The 20,606-nt window shown below is 53.3% G+C and overlaps 2 protein-coding genes across 3 annotated transcripts in view; one reads left to right on the top strand and one right to left on the bottom strand.

Moving 5' to 3' along the window:
* The window catches only part of Sh3pxd2a (SH3 and PX domains 2A), a 215,285-nt gene extending 205,158 nt beyond the window's left edge, over positions 1–10,127 (top strand). For both annotated transcript variants that reach the window (XM_077799000.1, XM_026401179.2), the window contains one exon: positions 656–10,127. In XM_077799000.1, coding sequence (XP_077655126.1) covers positions 656–2,620 — 1,965 coding nt within the window. In that variant the 3' untranslated portion in view covers positions 2,621–10,127. The remainder of the gene's footprint in view (positions 1–655) is intronic.
* Positions 10,128–11,219: 1,092 nt separating this feature from the next.
* Neurl1 (neuralized E3 ubiquitin protein ligase 1) overlaps positions 11,220–20,606 on the bottom strand; it is a 33,378-nt gene continuing 23,991 nt past the window's right edge. Inside the window, exons 4-6 of the mRNA XM_026401112.2 lie at positions 17,111–17,800; positions 14,082–14,228; positions 11,220–13,490 (exon numbers count right to left, since the gene is read on the bottom strand). Of these exons, the coding sequence (XP_026256897.1) occupies positions 13,252–13,490; positions 14,082–14,228; positions 17,111–17,800 (1,076 nt within the window). The 3' untranslated portion in view covers positions 11,220–13,251. The remainder of the gene's footprint in view (positions 13,491–14,081; positions 14,229–17,110; positions 17,801–20,606) is intronic.

The following is a 20,606-nucleotide window of genomic DNA, read 5'->3' as shown; positions in this document are numbered from 1 at the left end:
AGAAGTCAAGGAGGAAGCTCCTTGAACTAGTTTATAATAACATGGAAATGATTGAATAAAAGCCCCTCACCCTTTCTACAGGAAGGCATTCAACCCAAAGAAGTCTCAGGTCATGGAATCTCAGTAGGATTCTACAGTGAGATGACAGTAGTCAGGGGACACTGGGAGATGTTTTGCCAAGAGGCTCTGGCTGAGGCCTGTATGTCCCATCTCAATCTATCTGTGACTTCCCTGAGACACCCTTTCAAGGGCCTCCCAGGGAGGACCTAGGAATATTGGGGGTGGGAGGAGGACTGGGTAGTGGAATGGTGGTGATTCTTTGTACATCTGGTTCCTTGGCAAGTAGGGCTTTGTAGGGACTGGGAACAGCGTGATAGCTTAGGGGAAGTGGAGGAGGTCTCTTAGAGGAGGCCAGCTCAATACAGACTTGGAAGGTTAGGGGACAGTAGAAACCCCTCAACCAGGAGATGTTAGAGGCAGGGTTTAAATTCTGATCTGTCATTTACTGCAGTGGGTCTTGGGCCACTTTCTCAAGGGCTCAGTTTCCCATCTGCAAAGCGGAGGTGATGGAGCCCAGTGTGAGGCCCCTCACCCGGGACACCACAAGGTTCCAGAGACCCTCTCAGCTCACTGGCCTGCCACCTCTTCCTCCCAGGTCATCGACAAGAACTCAGGCGGCTGGTGGTACGTGCAGATCGGTGAGAAGGAGGGCTGGGCCCCCGCGTCCTACATCGATAAGCGCAAGAAGCCCAACCTGAGCCGCCGCACGAGCACATTGACACGGCCCAAGGTCCCGCCGCCAGCACCCCCCAGCAAGCCCAAGGAGACCGAGGAGGGTCCCGTGGGTACCAACGAGAGCCAGGATTCCCCACTGAAGCTCAAGTACGAGGAGCCCGAGTATGACATCCCCGCCTTTGGCTTTGACTCCGAGCCGGAGCTGAATGAGGAGCCCACAGAGGACAGAGGCTCCGGAGACCGGAAGCCTGCCCAGCCCCGTAGACCCTCACCTGCCTCCTCCCTGCAGCGGGCCCGCTTCAAGGTGGGCGAGTCTTCAGAAGATGTGGCCCTGGAAGAGGAGACCATCTATGAGAATGAGGGCTTCCGGCCATATGCAGAGGACACCCTGTCGACCAGAGGCTCCTCTGGGGACAGTGACTCCCCAGGTGGCTCCTCACTGTCCCTTGCCAGGAAAAACTCGCCCAAGTCGGGCTCCCCAAAGTCATCGTCGCTCCTAAAGCTCAAGGCAGAGAAGAACGCCCAGGCAGAACTGGGGAAGAACCACTCCTCGGCCTCTTTTTCCTCGTCCATCACCATCAACACCACCTGCTCCTCCTCTTCCTCCTCTTCCTCCTCCCTGTCAAAGAACAGTGGTGACCTGAAGCCCCGCTCTGCCTCGGACGCAGGCATCCGTGGCACTCCCAAGGTCGGGGCCAAGAAGGACACTGATACGAGGGCTGGGCTGACCTCCTGTGCCCGGGCCAAGCCATCTGTCCGGCCTAAGCCCTTCCTGAACCGGGCAGAGTCACAGAGTCAAGAGAAGATGGACATCAGCACTTTACGACGCCAACTGAGACCCACAGGCCAGCTCCGGGGGGGCCTCAAGGGCTCAAGGAGTGAGGATTCAGAGCTGCCCCCACACACAGCCTCCGAGGGGCCCAGTGAGGGGGCCAGGAGAGGCTCAGCCGACATCATCACCCTCCCGGCCACTGCTCTCCCGTGTACCCCCAAGAAGGAGTGGGAAGGGCCAGCCACCTCCTACGTGACATGTAGCGCCTACCAGAAGGTCCAGGACTCGGAGATCAGTTTCCCTGCCGGCGTGGAGGTGCAGGTGCTGGAGAAGCAGGAGAGTGGCTGGTGGTATGTGAGGTTTGGGGAGCTGGAGGGCTGGGCCCCTTCCCACTACCTGGTGCCCGATGAGAACGAGCAGCCCAACACCCCTGGCAAAGAGCAGGATGTGCTAAAGAGCAAGCAGAATGAGGGCAAGTCAGACAGCCTGGAGAAGATCGAGAGGCGGGTGCAGGCGCTCAACACCGTCAACCAGAGCAAGAGGGCCACACCGCCTATCCCCTCTAAGCCCCCTGGAGGCTTTGGCAAGACATCAGGTGCTGTGGCGGTGAAGATGAGAAATGGTGTGCGACAGGTAGCAGTCAGGCCCCAGTCGGTGTTTGTGTCCCCACCACCCAAAGACAACAACCTATCCTGCGCCCTGCGGAGGAACGAGTCACTCACAGCCACCGACAGCCTGAGAGGCATCCGCAGGAACTCCTCCTTCAGCACAGCACGCCCAGCGGCCGCGGAGGCCAAGGGTCGCCTGGTGGAGCGGGCTGCCAGCCAGGGCTCCGACTCACCCCTGCTGCCCACACAGCGCAATGGCATCCCTGTGTCCCCTGTGCGCCCCAAGCCCATCGAGAGGTCCCAGTTCATCCACAATAACCTCAAAGATGTGTACATCTCTATTGCAGACTATGAGGGGGACGAGGAGACCGCAGGCTTCCAGGAGGGGGTGTCCATGGAGGTACTGGAGAGGAACCCCAATGGCTGGTGGTACTGCCAGATCCTGGATGACGTGAAGCCCTTCAAAGGCTGGGTGCCCTCCAACTACCTGGAGAAAAAGAACTAACCGAGATTGTGCAGTCACTCCAGCCTCTGTGCCACTGTACCCGCCACTGGATGAGCAGTGACATGCAGACCAAAGGGGAAGGACAAAATGGGAGGGGGTGGGGGAAGAACGACATTAAGCCCTGCAGATGTGGGACCTGAAAGATGGCCCACCTCCCAGCTGTTGCCTGGAAGGGAGGATACATTGAATAGGGGAGGGAATGACCTGGAACCCAGAGATGAAAAAGCTGGGACCTACGTGTGCACTTTGGTGACTTCATTGATGGACTACATGTCATTTGGGACAGGCCATGTGGGAAACCCCAATTGTGCCTTTGCTGCAAATCTGGAAAAGATGTGGTCATAGGGGGGCCTCCAGCATCCTGCCCGTTGGGCTGTTTTGGTGGCTACCATGTTGCCACCAGAGGTAGCCTTTGTGTTGTCATTATCCGTGTTTGTGGATTGTGCTGTTTCCCAGGGATTGCCACCACCCACCATGGCTGGGTGCATATGAAGACCCCACAGGCCCTGGGACTTGGAGTTGTCTCCTGAGCTCACGTCTCTCTCGGGGCCAGGCCACTATCAGTGTCTGGGAGTTAAAGAAAACACAGTTCCCATGTGCCACAAGAACTACCTTCTTAGCTGTCATTGCCCTGGCCTTGAGAAGAGAGTCCGCCCTCCTTGGGGTACCCCATGGAGGACACAGTGCTGGAGTTTAGAGAGGGTAGGGGAAGCCATCAGGCTCTCCGTCATCAGCACAGACTACTTGGGTATTTTTGGGTGAGCAGTTCCTTTGCATGTTTCGGGAGAGGTTTGTTGACTTGGGGTTTATATGTCAGGCCTTTGGTTTGGGTCTTATTTTAGGGGTTGTTTGGGCACCTTGGGGGGTCAGCCTCAAATGGGAACAGAAGGGGTGGAGGGTGGGCTTTTCTGTTGTACTCTGTGGAGGGGTGTTTTGTTTCGTATTTGGCTTCCCATTCTCCCCTCCATAAGCCACGTCGTTTCGTTTGGTTTCCACTGTGTGGACTTTGCCTGCGCGGCACTTGCCGGAGGGATTTGGGGCTGGGTAAGCCCAGGTCCCAGTCTTGGCAAAACAGAGAAACTGTCCTTCTGGTTCCTGCCCAACCTCGGTGGGGCAAAAACCCTCCCCGGGAGGGAGGAAGGTGTTGTTAGGAGCCAGACCTTTGGAGAGAAGGCAGCGCCCAGGCTGCTGGGTGGCTGCCATTCTGTGTATGTTCTCCCACCGGGGCAGGGCCGAAAGCCTTACAGAGACTGCGGAGAAGCAGCCGTGGCCCCCACCCTGGGTGGAGGGGACCCCAGCTGGGCCTCCTGGGTCAGACTGGAGCAGACACCACCAGCCACTCCTCTGGCCTACTGGCAATGCCACAGTTGCTCGCGAAGAAGGAGGACCCTGTGCCTGGAGCCAGTCTGGTCTTCCCGGGGGCAGTGCCCCAGTGAAGAGAGAAGCAAGAGAGTGACATTTGCTGCAGTCTTCTGTCAACTTTGGGTTGTTTTTCCGTTGTTGATATCTCAGAGGGACTCTCCAGAAAGAAGCCCAGCCAGCTTCTCCAAGGACTCACCCTTTGTTGGGAGTGGATTTCCGCACGTGCCTTTGATTTCAGACAGACCAGGCTTCACAGCCACTGAATGAGCTGCCAGAATCACCAGACTAAGGGCTGTGGTTTCCTACAGAGGAGGGAAGCCCTGCCCTCACCTGCTCCCCCGAGCAGGCCTTCACCCTCTCCCCCCACCTCCAGGATCCCCGAGGCCTTGCCTGGGATCCCCGAGCCCTCGCCCCTCGCCACACACTGATCCTGGCAGCTGTAGCCAACTGCTCGCGTTCTTTGTCAGAGGGCCGCGGTGAGACTGTTTTGTTTCCTTTTGTTTTGTTCGTGAGTTTGTTTAAAATCAAAATTAGATATTTTCTTCTGCTGGACAGTATTAAATCGAGCAGGATGTTGAGTTAATCTGCTAGATTGCAGTACTAATGGTAGTGGATTAGTGTCTTCATATTAATATTATTTTTACTTATTTGAACAATAATGATAAAGAAGTGGTTCATTATTTTTTAATTAATGCACTTTAAGGTGGAATGGAAAGAAACCCAGAGAGCAAAGTGCATTACTTAAAGATGCAGTATATACTTTTCTCATTTTTAAACAGCACATATTTATTAAAAGAAAAAAAAGTAATTTATGATTATTTAAAATAAAATTTAAAAGTAGAGTGTCTGTCGGGTTAAAGGACCTTCCACATAGCTGCCTTCCTGGGGAGGGCCCGTGGCCTCGCTCCACAGATGTCCGCTCTGAGCCAGTTGAATCACTAGCACACCACCGGCCAGGCCCGGAGGGAGCACAGCACATGGTGGCTGCCAAGTACAGAGCATCTCAGTTGGACTGGACCAACCACAGTGCTCCCCAGAGCCTGCCTCCCCTGCCCCACGTGTGCATCTGCCCCGTCAGGCTCTCTACCACCCACCAGTCCCCCAGCCCCTCAAGGACCCCCTCTCCTTGATTGCCAGTGCCCTGAAGCCAGAGAGTCATTAAAAAGCAGGGCTGGAAGGGACCCTGGAGGTCGCTCCATCCCACCCCTTCCTGTTACTGCAGCCCAAGGACAGGAAGTGACTTTCTCAAAATCACACAGCTAGTTAATGGCAGACGCCCCACTGCATTAATCCTGTGTCCTTCCCGCCCCCATTATAGCTTATTCTGTGGTCGTCATGTTTACATTGTGACATCCAGCCCCAAGGATGGCTGGGAGTTGCTCAGGCATCCAGGAAAAGTGGGAAATGCTGCCACCTGGTGACATCACGTAGATTTGGGCAGTGAACAGGGATCGCCACGCCCTCGTCTAGACCCCACTCCTGACCCCTCCCCTTCAGCCCCTGCCTCCCAGCACAGCAGAAGCCCTGCAACCCAAAGGATATTAATACTTGAAGTAAGAAGGGTGCATGCCAGTCCTTCTCAGATATGGCCAGGGGGTGCCAAGCCTTGTGCCCCTGGACTCTTAGCCCTACCCTGGGCAAGAGGGCCTTTCCCTAGAGCTACTGAGCTGCTTTGTGACATTGGAGGAAACTGCCAGCAGCAGCGGAGGAGGGAGGGGGCCTGGGGTTCTGACCCACCAGGAGGAAAACCAGATCGGACTAAAAGGAAAGAAAAATGAAATCTCAGCAGTGTCCAAACCTAGTTTTCCATTAGTTGCAATTGAAAATGTGAAATGACATTGTATTGCTGTATACTGCAACTTTAACCATAATGAGCCCTTCTGCGGTCATTATTGAGGTTTATATAATGCCCGAAGTTGCATCCTTTGGTGCTTTGTTTTTCTATTCAGTTTAAAGACCTTTTTCTTTTATTACAAGGGAAAAAAAAATACGTCTTCATCTCTCTCCCACCTTGTCCTTCTTTGTCTCGGCAGGCCTGGCATGTTGCCTGGCTCCTCTGTGCTCAAGAGGAAGCTGGAAAGGGGCACCCCTGAGCAGCAGGTGTGCGGTCTGCCTTGGGGTTCCTCTCCACCCAGCGGGCTTTGTTTGCCAGGCTTCAGCCTGTCCAATCCCCGCCTGGCTCCAAAGATTTCTCTCTTCCTCTCTTCTCCATCTTGACGAAGGCATTATATAGAATCGTTGTAATCACTTTCAGATGTTAGAGCAGCATATTTTACTGGCATTTGTATCCATCGCTTTCCTCAGTAAGGCATGTTACTACTTTCATCATCTTAAGGAAAAAAGACAAGGGAATTTCGATCCAACGTTATTTTCATATTACTAGTACTTGCAGAGTAGGCGTAGAACTATTTAAGTTTAGATTTTGGTTTGGTAGTTTTGTTTTTAAGGGGAAAAAATGAAATAGCCCCTACTTTTCCTGTTTTTGTATTTAACTAATATATTATTTCTTTAAGGTTACTCACTTCCCCTACCCCTTTCAAATACTTTGCATTCTCAATTGAAATGAAAACAATCTGAGAGACAGGAAAAGTGCAATATTACCAAGAGGGTTGCCAGGGCTTATTGGCATGGTGGAGAAAGACCCCATGGTCCAGTCTGCAGAAAGTTGGAGGGGGACTGCTGGGAGGAATCGGAACTGTGGAACTGACAGGTGGGCTTTGGGGTTTGATGTTTTAGCCCTCTCCCTCTCCTGCTTCCCTGGCAAGATGGTAGGGGGTCCCCACCAGAGGGCAACCCCTGTTACTATTGGGTATCATCCACCCGGAAGAAAGGGATTCAGGGAAGAGGCGTGGGGGCTCTTGACCTCCTGGGCCCAGTCTCCAGAGCAGAGTGAGGACATCCAGGGACTGTTCCTTGTTTTCATTTCCATTGTTTCCAGCCAGCTGCTCAGAGAGACCTGTCCTAAAAATGCCTCCCAGCAGCCCTCTACCCCATTCCCCCTGCCCCCAGTCTCCTGATGTTTGGGCTGTGATCCTTTTGATGTATGTCTGAATCTTTCTAAAACTATGAAACCTCAGTTCAGTTTATGGGCAGGAAACCTAGATGTAACCAAACCCATCTGGAGGGTGTGGGCACCGAGGCCTACCCCAGGGAGATGGAATTCCCGCAGACCTGCAGCAGGGCCCAGCACTGAGCCCAGCTGCCCATTCATCTCAGCGACTTCAGCCTGAGCAGCAAGCCCTGCCTGTGCTCCATACCCAGACAGTCTGCGGGAGTTCTCGGAGAAGACTCAGAGGGGTCTACTTAGGTCTCTGCAGACAGATGCCCCCACAACAGGCACCAAGCCAGATGCCTCCTTTCTTGGTGCTGATAGAGAAAGTGGCAGGCTGGGAAGTCTCCTGGGGTCCAGACCAGGAACTCTGCCCCTCAGGGCAGCAGGCATGCCCTTGCTGGTTTGTCCCCTCCACCTCCAGTACTGTACGTTTGCTGCTCCAACCCCATATTTGGTGAATTTCTGTACAGACATGGATCTCTGTGCCCAGAGTAGGACTCAAGCCCCTGTGTGAGTCTCCCTTGGAATGACACATCCACATAGCCAATCATCTTTGAGAATCTTGATGCAGAGCTCTCTAGAAAGAGAACTGTCCACATCGCTAAAAAATTACGATTCCCTCACTTTTTTGAGGGTTGTGAGTTGAGTGTGTGTGCACACATGTGTGCATGCATGTGTGCGTGTGCGTGTTGGTAATTTCCCGCTTGAACTAATAACATGGGGTTAGAGAAAAAGAAAGAAAGAAAGAAAAAAAAAAAACACCGGGCAAGCTGTCTCCACTGAAAAGTCCTTGGCATTGGGCAGGTCCCAAGGGACTCGCAGCTTCTGGCATCAAGTCTGTGTGTCATTCATACACACAATTTTTGGCTGGAGAGTGCAATGTGTCTTTTTTTTTTTTTTTGTAATAATATTATTATTTAGTTGGAAACTTCACACTGGCGTTATCAGGTCTAGCAGAAGCAGCCTAGGCCATCGTCCCAGGCTCCAAATGAAGATGTGGAAAAGAGATACCACTGGGTGTGGAAGTGTTGAGGTGGTTCCATTAGGTCACCGACCTGCAGACGAGAGTCACCTTACAGGCTCCCACCTCTCACCCTGTGAGTCATCAGTCTGAGATTCCCTGAGACAAGCACTGCTGACCCTTTGGTTCTCATTTCTGAGGGCAGGCAGAGTGGGCGGGGTGAGAACTGATTCTCAGTGTGCACAGCAAGACCTGCGCATGCGGACACCGGCTGAATATGCCAGGAAAGTAGCGTGGAGGGCTCCCCTGGACCTGACCGAGCTTTTTGGCTAAATCTCCTCACTGAGGCTGTGCCATATTTCTCTGTGGTTCCCAAGCTCCACGATCAGAGCCAGTGAGAGGACAGGGTCAGTAACTTACAGCCTTAGGGGAAAGAGCCCCAAGTTTTAACTTCTCTCCAGCTTTGTCCTACATGCCTGGAATCCCCAGGCCACAAGGCCCAGGATGGTGCTTATAGACTGGGTCAAGGGCTTCACCTTCCAAGGCCTTGATCCCAACCTACCTGTAAGGCCAGGATTCGCATGCAGTCCTCGCTCCCCTATTCCATCTAAATCTCATGTTTGCACTTGACAATCAGCACCCTCTCCCTTCCCAGTCCTAAAACTGAGTGGCCTTTGAGAGTGGGGTCCCCTGTGCTGGAGGCCCCTGCCTTGCTCCCAGATCCACCCTGGCCCATGGGCTAGGCCTCAAGAGGTGTGTGTGAGAGAAAAGTGATTCAGGGCAAAAGGGTTGATTGAGCACGTTGAAGCCAGTGAGAGGCACGTTGGCAAGAGTGTGTGCACGTTTGGGGTGGCTGGGACTTCCCGTCCCTTCACCAGGAAGGAAGCTTCCAAAAGAGGATATCTTCCAGACAGAAGAAGGTGTAGGAGGGCTGAAAGAGGGCTCGGAGGTTTGTTTTCGTCTTTATTTATTAGAAATGAGGAAGAGGTGGATGGTGAGTGTTTCAGGAAGAAAAGAGAAAGCAGGTAGACAGGAAGCTTCATGATCCAACACACAAGGGTCCAGTCAGAGCTGGAGGTGGGACAGTCTTCGAAACCTAGCCATAGAAGAAGCTGGCCAAAGGAAACTACCATTCACTGGGTCACAAGCTGGGTCTCAGGGAATGGTTACTGATCGACTTCATGGGGAAGGGGTGCTGCAAGCTGTTTCCAGGAGAGTTACTTTCATTTCCCAGGTTCCCTTCTGAGTCTGTCCACTACCCTTTGCCTATTCCAGAGCCAGTCTCAAACTTTACAAATCAGAACAGTGACCATGACAGGCCATGCAATAGGGATCTGCCATCCCAAACTGGACTCCACCTGGGAGGAAGGTGGCCTCACTCATCTTTCTGTTGATACCAGTTGTTCCAAAGGCACTCTGTTGGACACCGGGGGTGGTTCCATTTGCAGAGTTGGCCTCCCTGGTATGAAGTAGACCAGGTGAGATACACACCCACCCGTGGATATGTGCTCTTCCATTTTTTAGTGGCTTCTAACTAGGGCACACTGTTCTTAGAGTTTATTCCATTCTTGCATTTACAGCTGTTCTCTGCAGTAGGTTTTCTTTAAATGCAGGCTGCCAGATGGGGAATGGGTATCCCTGCCAGGTACCGACAGGTCTACAGGAAGGTGACTTCTCAGCATGACAGAGTGGCCATCCCGGAACCAGGGTCTGAAGTGAAATGGTGGGTGTCACTGGGCTCCAGAATTGCAAGGAACTCCTAGTGGTGTCTACTCACCCCACCCAGCCCTTAGTGGGCTCTTAGTGGGAGAAGCCCGTCCTCTGGGTTTTTCCCTCTTCCGCCTCAGCAGAGAAGCTGGAGAGAAGGGCAGTAAGTGCAGTGCCGTCAGGGTGGGTGCAGATCATCCCAGGATCCATGGTGGTGCTAAACTATCTCCATGTTTCTGATATTTTTAATAGTGAAGTTTTTTTTTTATCTCATCACAAAAATGCAGTGTCCTTGGGGAAGGGACTCAGCCCCTTGGCCTGCCACTTTCCAGGTGTCCTTTATCACTTTGACGGGACTCTTCGGTCTGCAGAGATGCTGTCTTGGCATGCTTCTAGACTGTAAGATTTGGGTTGTTTTGTTTTGTATTTTGTTTATGTTTACATGCATCTTGTATTTCCCTAAAAACTAAATAAAGTTTTTTGACCTTTTTAACTGTACATAAATCACCTAATTCTCCCTCACTCAGCCGGATAGCAGAGGTCCCTCTATCCCAAACTCAGCACAGACTCCAGAATCCCAGGCCTCTGAGAGGACTCAGGAGGGGGATGTATGTCCCTACTATGAGAATCAGACAAATTTCCCCAGCCCCATCCATGCCTCAGGGGTGGCCAAGCTTGGGCCTCAGCTTGAACCCCTGAACCCACCTATCTGTACTGAACTGCAGTAAGCAGAGCGGCATGGTCCTGGGTTCAAGACCAGGCTGATCCTGGGAGGCCAGGATACAGGGTGGGTAGGCAGATATCCCATGTGCCTCTGAGGCCTGGCCCTGCCAAATAAGTGCAATTTCAAGGTGGTGTGCCCACACCTTGGGGTCAGTTTGGCTGTCTTCCTACCGCCCCTGGCTCTTCCAGCTACTCAGATGTGCTTAGCATATCTTAGAAAGTTCCTCCAGGGGTCCCTGTCCAGTGACTTTCCTTTTCTCCCCAGCTGTACCACCAGTGTGGTGTAGGCCTCTGCACCCACCAATAAGAAAATAGTTGAGCTTCAGCCACTGGAGAGGCCTGAGCTTAGGGAGGACACAGCCAGCCCTGCTCACCTGGAAGGAGGACCTGTCATTCCCTCACTTTCCCCTAGGTGGTGCCACCACCCCACAGGCTCCTATCCAGGTTGGGCCTGCTCAGCCTTGAGAAGCCCAGCATCCTCCTGGGCTCCCACTGCATGGACCACACCCTGCTCCCACAGACCCAGGCTTCTGAGGCCACCAGGAGAACCAGGGCTTCTCGCTTCCAACTTACAGGGCTCACCAGGTACCATGGCCCCTGCTGAACAAGCCACAGGTATTGTTCTGGCCCCACAACTCCTGGGAGCCTGGCCTGATTGTCTCAGCCACCTTGGGGCCTCAGAGGCCCACTGTTTTCTCCCAGAGCCACACTTTGGGTAACCCCACCCACACATGTGTATGCCCACATACACACGGGCCCTCCCTCTCAGCCTCCACAGCACAGCAGAGCCCTCGGGCTGGTAGAAATCACCTTTATTCACAATCACAGCGACCCCATGGGGGAGTTCACAAAGGTGTGAGGCAGCAGCTACCCCTGCACTAACAGTGGATGATGGCTTCTCCCCAGCCCCCAGCGGGGCAGCCCCTGCATGCACTTGGCCCTTTCACCTCTGGGACCTGTGCCTGTCTGACTGACGCCCCAGCCCACTCCTGCCGCAGGTCTGAGAGGCAGGGTCCCGGAAGGCAAGACCCAGAGTGGTCCAGGGACTTCCCCAAGGTGCCTGTAAGTCCAGCGCAGGTGCCTGTCTGGCCAAGAGTCCTGTCCCATGCTTCCACCACACCACCTCTTGGCAATACCCCACAGAGAACTCCCAAGAGCCATCCAGAAAGTCTGCCCCCCCAAACAGCCACCTCACACAGGAAGCTGAGGCTCAGGGCAGCCGCCTGGCCAGGGCTAGAGCCCCAGGCTCTGCCGGTCAAGGGAGAGGCTGTCTCTGAGGGTACACTAGAGTCACCTGATGACGGAGGCTGGGAAGCAGGGGGGCTAGGCCAAGACTGCACTGGCCTAGCCCAGAACAGGTGGCCAGGGCTGAGGTGACCACAACCTCAGAACAGGTAGGGCAGGAGCCAGGACCTTGCTCCAGGGTGGAGAGCCTTTCCCAGAGCAGGTTCCCTGCCCTCCTATGACAAGGGTCCCCCGGTCCTTCGCTGGCCCATGCTGGGCTCCCTGCCTGCGCCCTCTTGGAGCACTTGATGTCCTTATGGAAAGGAGACTCCTGGGCCATTTGCGATTCCAGAACCAACCATGATAACCCAGCTTCTGCTCGGGAAGGAAGAGCACTTCATGGTGCTGGGTGACCTACCAGCCCCAGGGCACTGTGGAGGTTCAGTGTGCCTCTCTACAAAATGGACACCGTTGGCCAGGAAGTGGCCCCATTTGGCCCTTTTAGATGGAGTTCCAACTTAGGCTGGCCGTGAGCTTCCCAGACGGGGCCTGGGGAAGATCTGAGTGATGATGACCACTACTGTCCCCGCGCCAGCACCCATATACAGGATGGCATTTCTAGGGGCTCAGGAGATGGGAACTCACCCACAAACCAATAAAACCCACCAACCAAATAAATAAATAAATTAAAGTAAGGGAAAAGGCTGGTCTTCGTTGGGGACCCCCCACCTTCACCAGGAGCCACGGCCCTTCCTTGGCACAGTACAGCCTCTGAGATCGTCCTGGGCCCAGGCCAGCACTGAGATGCGGGAGGACAGGTGGGGGTGGGGGCAGCTGAAGACCTGTGCTTAGAGACCTTCACCAAAGACAAACCTGTCCCCACCCCATACCAAAGGGCACTCCTGCGCAAGGGCAAGGGCGAGATGAATGGGACAGAACCATGGCTGGAAAGGAGTCCTTTCAGCCCAGAAGGGCCAGGGATCCAGAACCTAGAGCCCTCCACAGCCTGGGGTAAGAAGAGTTAACTGGCCTTCTTGTCCCCTGCTGCCAGTCCCAATCAGCAGGGAAGAGGGGAAAGAGAAGGTGGGTCCAGATCAGAGTGAGCAACTCAGGAGCCGCCCACTGTGGGCTGCTGTTGAGCAGGTTGTGCATTGCTCAAGAGTCACTGGCTAAAGGAGAAAATGGAGGCTAAAATCCAGTCCCTACTCCACTGACCCAGCCACATGCCCTGGCTTAGGGCAGCATCTGTCCATTAGAAGATCCACACTTTTTAATTCTCACCAAGGTGCCACATGGGCTACAGGGACCTCCTAGAATCTGCCCCAGACTGGGAAGGTGTAGGACAGGCTGACCTCAGTTTAGCCCCTCGTCATGCAGGGAAGAACTGATGCAAAGAAGGGAAAGACTGGGGAGTGTGGCCTTCTCCCCTCTCTGCCCAGTGATGTGCTTCTGCCCCCGCCTTCCTGCCTCGGACCTGCTCCGTGCCCAAGCCTTCAGGAGCCTCGGGTTCCTGCGTCTAATGGAGGAGGATGAGGAAGAGAAGCGGCCCTGGGCTTGGCCCTCAGCAGCAGCCGGCTGATGTCTACAGAGGGGCCCGCAGGGCTAGGCGCTGCGGTAGGTCTTGATGATGTCCTTGATGGGGCGGCGGCAGATGGGGCAGCAGGCGTGCAGGGCCTTCTTGAGGCGCAGGCCGCAGGCGTAGCAGAGGCACATGTGACCGCACGTGTAGATGACCGTGTCCACCGCGTGCTCATAGCAGATCGTGCACTCGTCACTCCACTGGCCCACGCCCGGGGTCACTGGAGACTCGGGCAGGCTCACCGGTGAGTTGGGGGCTGTCCCTGGACACAAAGGGCACCGGTCAGGAGCAGATGTGGCTGGGTCCCCTGATTTCCCAGGCTCTCCACTCCTGCAGTCCCCAACAGCAGCACACACACAACCATGCACGCATTCAGTTACTCACACGGCCTCCACCCAGTATCCCTGGCACAGGGTTCACGGGAAGGGGGCCCCTGGCCTCTTGCACCCCAATCCATTTACGGAGACCTGCCTGTTCACCCCAACAACGCAACTCCCTGCACAAGGGATGACACTGAACGCAGGGCAGCCCCACTTCTGAACCACTCAGCCCCCAGATCAGGGGCCAGGGAAGCATGAGCAGCAGAGAGGGAAAGAAGGAGGCATGGTGAAGGGAAGGGGCCCCAAATCTAAGGCAGATCCCTCCTGAGCTACCCTTTGGCATTCTCTGTGTACTTTAAAAAAAAATTTTTTTTTTAAAAAACTGCCCACTGGGGACAGGAGAGAGACACCCCGGAAGTCACCACCCCACAGTCCAGCTCCTCTTCACTCCCAGCCTGACAGCAGCTGCACCCCTGCCTCGGCAGGAGCCCTCAGGGGTGACAGTCTGACACAGCACATGGGACTCTACTTACCACCAGCAGAGCTGCCCTGAGGGCCAGAGCTGCACGCGCTGAGCAGGGGATCAGACAGGCGGCTGCCCAGGACACTGGGTGAGGTTGGTGTGGAGGCCGGGGAGCAGGGGAGCGATGGGATGCCTCTGTCGGCCAGGATGGTGGAGCCTGCAGTGAGGGCGGCAGGGAGAGGGGGCTGCACTCACCACCTGGCCTGAAGCGAGAAGGCTGGGGCCTGCCCCAGCGTGGGCTCCCAGGTCTCCGTGGAGTCCCACCTCAGCCCAAGGACTCCAGTCCAAACAATGAAGTCCCACCTTCCTTGCCCCTTGCCGCACCTCCTGTTTAGAGCCCTGTCCTCTTCCCACCATTCCCAGATGTCACCTCTTCGGCACTGATGCAGCCAACACCTCACCTCCTCCCATGTGTCCTACTCTTGCATTCTCCCCCCCTTATCTCCCCTTGTCCTCTCTCCTATCCCCTTGTCCTCTCTCCTATCCCCTTCTTCCCCTCCTTCCCTCCCTCCTTCCTTCAACTAATCCTTTCTGAGGGCCTACAGGGACCAGGCATTGTCTACACAAGCTGCAGACAGAGCCCTTGTCCTTAAAGAGCTAACTGCCCAAGCAGCCTAGTGGAGCTGCCTTCAATCCCCTTTTCTCTGGACAGCCTCAACTCCCCAAAACCACACTGGTCCATCCAGCCATGACCAACCCCACACCCACTACAGATACAGACCGAACCACCACAGGCCAGGGATATTATCCATTCTTTGCCAGGAATCCAGCTCTATTTCTCCAGTTGAACCACAAGCTTTCTTAGAACAAGAACCATCATTCACCTGTGGCTCTCCCAAGACCCTAACAGAATCCCTGCACACAGTCAGGGGCTCAAGGGGGCTTTTTATTATTAGCTCTAACTCAATAGTGTTATTATTCCTAAGCAAATTCAATAAATGTCCAGAGCGCTTCTCTTACTGTGTTGATATCTTTTTAAGACCATCGTCATGTCCCATCAGAAACACACACCTATTTACTTTCCTTGTCTTATCACACTGGCTAGCATTTCTGGAACAGTGTTTCTAAGGCATCTCTACTTATATTCCTATTATTATTTTTTATACTAGGGAGTGAACGCAGGGGATGCTTAACCACAGGTTCTGAATTGCTTAGGGCTTTGCTAAGTTGCTGAGGCTGGCTTTGAACTTGTGATCCTCTTCCCTCAGCCTCCCAAGCCACTGGGATTACAGGCGGGCACCACCATGCCTGGCTATATTCCTATGTTTAATGAGAATATTTCTAATGTTCTGACGATAAGTATGAAATTGGCTGCAGGTCTGGCGGTGCTCATGAGTGAAGGAAAAAGTCTTCCATTCTTAAGTTTACAGAGGCCTTCCACAAAGCCAAACTTTCCTCTGTAAGATCAACAGTGACCCTTCCTACATGGCCACGGATTGGGTTTTCCTTTGGAGTCAAGTGAGTGTCTCACACCACCAATTTGCTGGATGGGATGTCCAATTCTCCAAACAGCTTGGAGCACTCTGTTTAACAGACGGTGAATTCTGGATGGTTACTCTTCTACATCCACTTCGGCTCGCTTATCATTGGCACAGGAAAGTCCTCATTTTATTGTTTTTACTTCCCCTTTGCTCCAGTCTCGTAAGCCTCTTTGGGCAGCACAGCCTTACTGGAAAGCTACTTATCTATTATTAGATGGTACTGACGCAAGAGAGTACCTTGCCCTTATGTAATTTTATTTCTCTGAGAAGCAGTGTCTCCTGGTGAGTGCAGCTCAGTATCTCTTCATCTCAGCTTGAAGGTTTTTTTCTCCCCTATCCATTTCTTTTTATTCCATCCTGAATTCCCATCCTAGCCTGATTCATCTTCCTTCTATCTGGTTTCTTTTCATCTAATCTTTCATTCCTTCCTGATTTATATCTTCCCGCAGCTCTAACTTCTTAGCACCCTAGCCTCTTTTCATTCATTATTCATTTATTTTTCATTTCCTCTTTATTTGCTCTTTCCAGAGTTGGGAGGCCCACTGACTTTATCTGATTTCACAGGCTCTCCACTCTTGCAATCACCAACAGCAGCACACACACAACCATGCACGCATTTAGTTACTCACACGACCTCGACCCAGTATGCCATGCTCAGAGCAGCTCGGACTCACACATTTACACACACAATTCAAACTATCAAGCCTGCTGGGGCTGTGAGGCCCAGAGGGCTCCAAACTTGGCAAAGCCTACTTTGCTTTGTGGAGGGGAGGCAGGGTTGGAGATCAGGGCTGGGGATGTAGCTCAGTGGTAAAGTGCTTGCCTAGCATGTGCCAGGCTGGAGTTCCATCCCCAGCACTGAACAAAAAAAAAAAGAAAGAAAGAAAGCAGATGCCAGGAACCTATCCAAGATCTACAGAATAGCAATCTCTGGAGGAGGGATCCAAGAATCTTCCCTTTACTAGGCTCTCCAGGTGAGGCTAATGAAACAGCGCAGTGTAATGGAAAGCTGGTTAGCAGACCAGAACTGCTCCCTCTGGGGTAACAGAGGTCCAAGGAGACGCTTTGTGGAGAAAAAGGAAAAAATTTCTGATCAAATTAGTTTGGAAAAACTGTACACTATAACCATCATCAACTTAAGATTCTCACCATGTATTAAAGGCTCCGAGAAGTCCTGCAAGAAACACTCATCCCACTCCCCTTTTTAACTCCATGTTTCCCAAACCTTTTAACCACAAGGACCCCTTTTCAAAGAGTACCTATTAACACCTTATAGAACTATCTGGGAAACATGGCTTACACAAATTCACATTCTGCAGTCCATTCAAACTGTGTCCCTCCCCCCAGAAAAGGCAAACCTAAAGCTCTGCAACCCCATTTTCCCCAAGGCCACCTGCTCAGGTGTTCCTCTAACCCCTCAACCCAGGCACCACCCTGCTGAGACACCTGGCTACTGACATACCAAACTTTCATTTAGACCCATGACCATCCTTAAAGGCAGGGATCTTTAGTCCCATATCGCCCCCACACCAAGGAGGACCCACGCCCCAGCACTCACCGAGGATGCGGACCTGCGTGATGGCCCCATGCAGGCCAAAGAGCATCCAGAGAGGCTGCGAGGCGTCCACGCACAGCTGCATGCCAGCGGCCACACCATTGTGGCTGAGGTGCAGCTCTCCGTCGGCATTCACCACCAGCCCCAGGATGTCGCCGCTGTGCAGTGGCCCTGGCACGCGGCATACGGCCCAGAACTCCTTGCGGTCCACCAGGGCCTCGGGGCTGAAGGGCAAGTCGGCTGGCCGCAGTGTGCTAGGGTCGCACGTGGTGACACCAACCGAGAGCGCGCCGGGCCGCGCGCCGCCCGAGCGCGTGACCTTGATGAAGATGGTCTCGGACACGCGCACCGGCCGGCTGGTGAAGACAAGCGCGCGCTCGTCGCGCCCGTGCTCCAGGCGCGCCACCGTCTGCTCGTCCAGAATGCGGACGTGAGCTCCGGCGCGCAGCGGGTGGAAGCGCAGGTCGCCGTCGAGCTGCGCGGGGAGCGCGCGGCTGTGCTGCGAGTTGAGCGAGTTCTGCGGGATCGGGCAACCAGCGGCCGGCGTGCCGTCGTCGCCGTCGCCGCCCGGCACGTTGAGGTCACACAGGCTCACCGAGAGGCGCGCCTCGTCGGTCTCGCGCCGCAGTGACGGCCGCCGCAGGGCGGTGAAGGAGCGCGGCCGCAGGCAATCAGGCAGCACCAGCTCGCTGTCTGCAGCGGAGAGAGCGGGAGACCGGGCGACCGTCACCCCAGACCCGGGCGGCCCGCGGGGGAGGCCCCCGCGGCCTGATTCTTGCTGTGTTTCAAGTCTGCACCACTGAAACACTTACCGAATGCTTAATGGGATGGAAAATACTTATGACATAAATTAGTGAGCAAAATCAGGGAGCAAGGTTGCACAGGAATCTGTCTAGCCAAAGGAGGCTGGAAGGGAAGACACCAACGTCAGGACCCTATGGTTGCTTCTAAATGCTTAAAATTGCTGGTTGCGCTCTTGGTGATGTGTGTATTTTCCTTATTGCCTACAGTCAGCGGGTAGGACCCTTTTCGTAAATGTATCCCTTCTGTATCCCAGCATCTAGAGCTGAGCGCAGCACTTAGTAGGCAAACATAAATATTTGTCTTACTGAATGCACTGATGACATTCTAACACACTGGGGGGCCAGAGGGACCCTCTCCCCGACTCCTTTGCAGAAATTGAATCATCTGATCATAACACTTGTCTTTTGAGATTACCATGCCACATAAGGACACCAAGACTGAAGAAAAAGTTGAGTCCATTCATCCAAGAAAGCCTTTTGAGAATGATTTAACTGGGAGTCAAACCCTTTCTCTTTAATCAGACAAGTCATACAAATTATTTTATAGAAATAAGGTTTGTAGAAAATACAGTTCAGCAGAAAGAAAAATAACCATCTGCTGGCCCTCCACCCAGAGAAGAGCACTTTAAACATCTGGATCATGCTCTCCCAGCCTTTAAAAAAAAATGGGGAGTAGAGCACAGTCATGCCTGTAATTCCCTTAGCTTGGGAGGCTGAGGCAGGAGGATCGAGAGTTCAAACCAACCTCAGTAAAAACCAGGCACTAAACAATTCAGTGAGACCCTGTCTCTAAATAAAATACAAAATAGGGCTGGGGATGTGGCTCAGTGGTTGAGTGCACCTGAGTTCAATCCCTAGTATAAGCAATTTAAAAAAAAATTTTTTTTTTGGTTACTGTCCTAATGCAAAAATTTGAGTTATGCTATATAAACACTAGAAGTTTTCAACCTTTTCTGGTTAGCAAATCACTTTGAAAATGTTATCATAACTTTGACCTATCTCCCCAGAAAAATACACACATTTTCACTAAATTCTATGGAAAACTTCAGGACACCTGTGAATATCCTGAAGGCTAAGAACCCTGCACTATGAATTTTCTTTTTCACAACTGTAACTGTTTCCAACACTATAGTCTTTTCTTTTCTTTTTCTTTTTTCCCTCCAATACTGGGGACTAAGCCCAGGGGTGTTTTACCACTGGGCTACAGGCTCATCCCTTTTTATTTTGAGACAGAATCTTGCTCAATTGCCCAGGCTTACCTCAAACCCATGATCCTCCTGCCTGTCTCACAAGTTGCTGGGATCACAGGCATGCACCACCAGTGCCCAGATCCAATGCCATATTCTTTTAATGGCTTTTAATAGCCTGCTTTATGGAGTCATAAACTTACAAGGAAAGTAATCACTATGTGCCATGAATCCATTTCACTTTAAAGCAGCCCATGGAGGAGGGCCCACTTTACAGATAAAGCTCAGGGATGTTGTATGACAGCCACCAAGCGGTTGATCCAAGATTAAAGCCAGCTCTGCCCAACTCCCACCCCACGCCATACTCGTCACTTCCTAGGCCTCCTGACTGAACTCTTTCAATGGAGTTGATGTCCCCAAATTTGGTTGGTGCCACTGGAAGCCACACCATGGATCAATGCCTCTCTGTGCTTTCTCTTCAAGAACTGGACGAGGGCAGCTGTGTGCTCTGCCATGACAGGGAAGCTTGGGGGACTGATGTGGTAGGGACAGCAGAGACCAGAGTTCAGCTCCAGCTGAGCACAGAGCCAGTCTCCAAAGCCTCCGTGGCTTTGTTCTCCTGCCTCCGCGGCCCTTCCAGGAACCATGTTATCTGGGGCCTGTGAGGTTGGGGTGCTGCTCCCACCCCCAAGTCTCCTGCCACTCTGCAGAGGCCTCCTGGGGCCTGGCTGGTTAGGGTTTCCCAGCATCGTGTTGGCGAGAAGGAGGGAGCCAACTGGAAAACGCGATTATTCCGGGGAATTGACTCTGTGACAGCAACGGCACAGAGGCTGGGGGCTGCGTGGAGACTGGAGGGCCTGCACAGGAGGGGAGGCCTGGGGGACAGAGGCGGGAAGCAGGGAAGGCTAGTGGCTGACCTGTTCCTGGGAACAGTCCCTGCTCCCTGGCCTCCCAGGGGTTCCAGGAACTGGCCCTTGGGGACTCCAGAGAAATGGAGAAGGGGAAGGGAGGGAGCAGTAGGGAGAAGGGGAATTTAGTCTTTCAAAATGCCCAGCCAGAGCCTTCAGGAACTAAGCTGTCCGCTGGGCCCAAATGCATGTGGACCCCTGCACTACCCAGCCTATCCCCCAAGAGCAAGCTGGGAAGACCCTAGTGTGGCTTCTTGTGACACCAGCCAAATTTGGGGACATTGCCTCTGCAGAAGGGGTTAAATAAACAAGACAGGCCTTGTATTCTGACAGGGCTGGGCGTGAGCTATCCTGGTCTCTGTCCCCTCAGGAGTCCTTACTTGAAATCACCTATTACCAGATTTCCTCAACCTCACAGGCAATCTGTTCTCACCTGAGCTAATCTGCCTTTAAGAATGTGTTTCCTTCTCTTAAACAAAATCTACCTCTTGGTATCTAATCCAGTACCTCCAGGCCTGTCAGACACCCCTCCTCAAGGAATACACAGACTGCCCACTCATCTTCCACCTCTGTTCATTAGACAATGAACAGACTCAGAATT

This window comes from Urocitellus parryii, chromosome 5 (assembly GCF_045843805.1).
Source record: "Urocitellus parryii isolate mUroPar1 chromosome 5, mUroPar1.hap1, whole genome shotgun sequence".
NCBI lineage: Eukaryota > Metazoa > Chordata > Mammalia > Rodentia > Sciuridae > Urocitellus > Urocitellus parryii.
The sequence above is the reverse complement of the archived record's forward strand: the minus strand, read 5'-3'. Positions and strand labels throughout refer to the sequence as shown.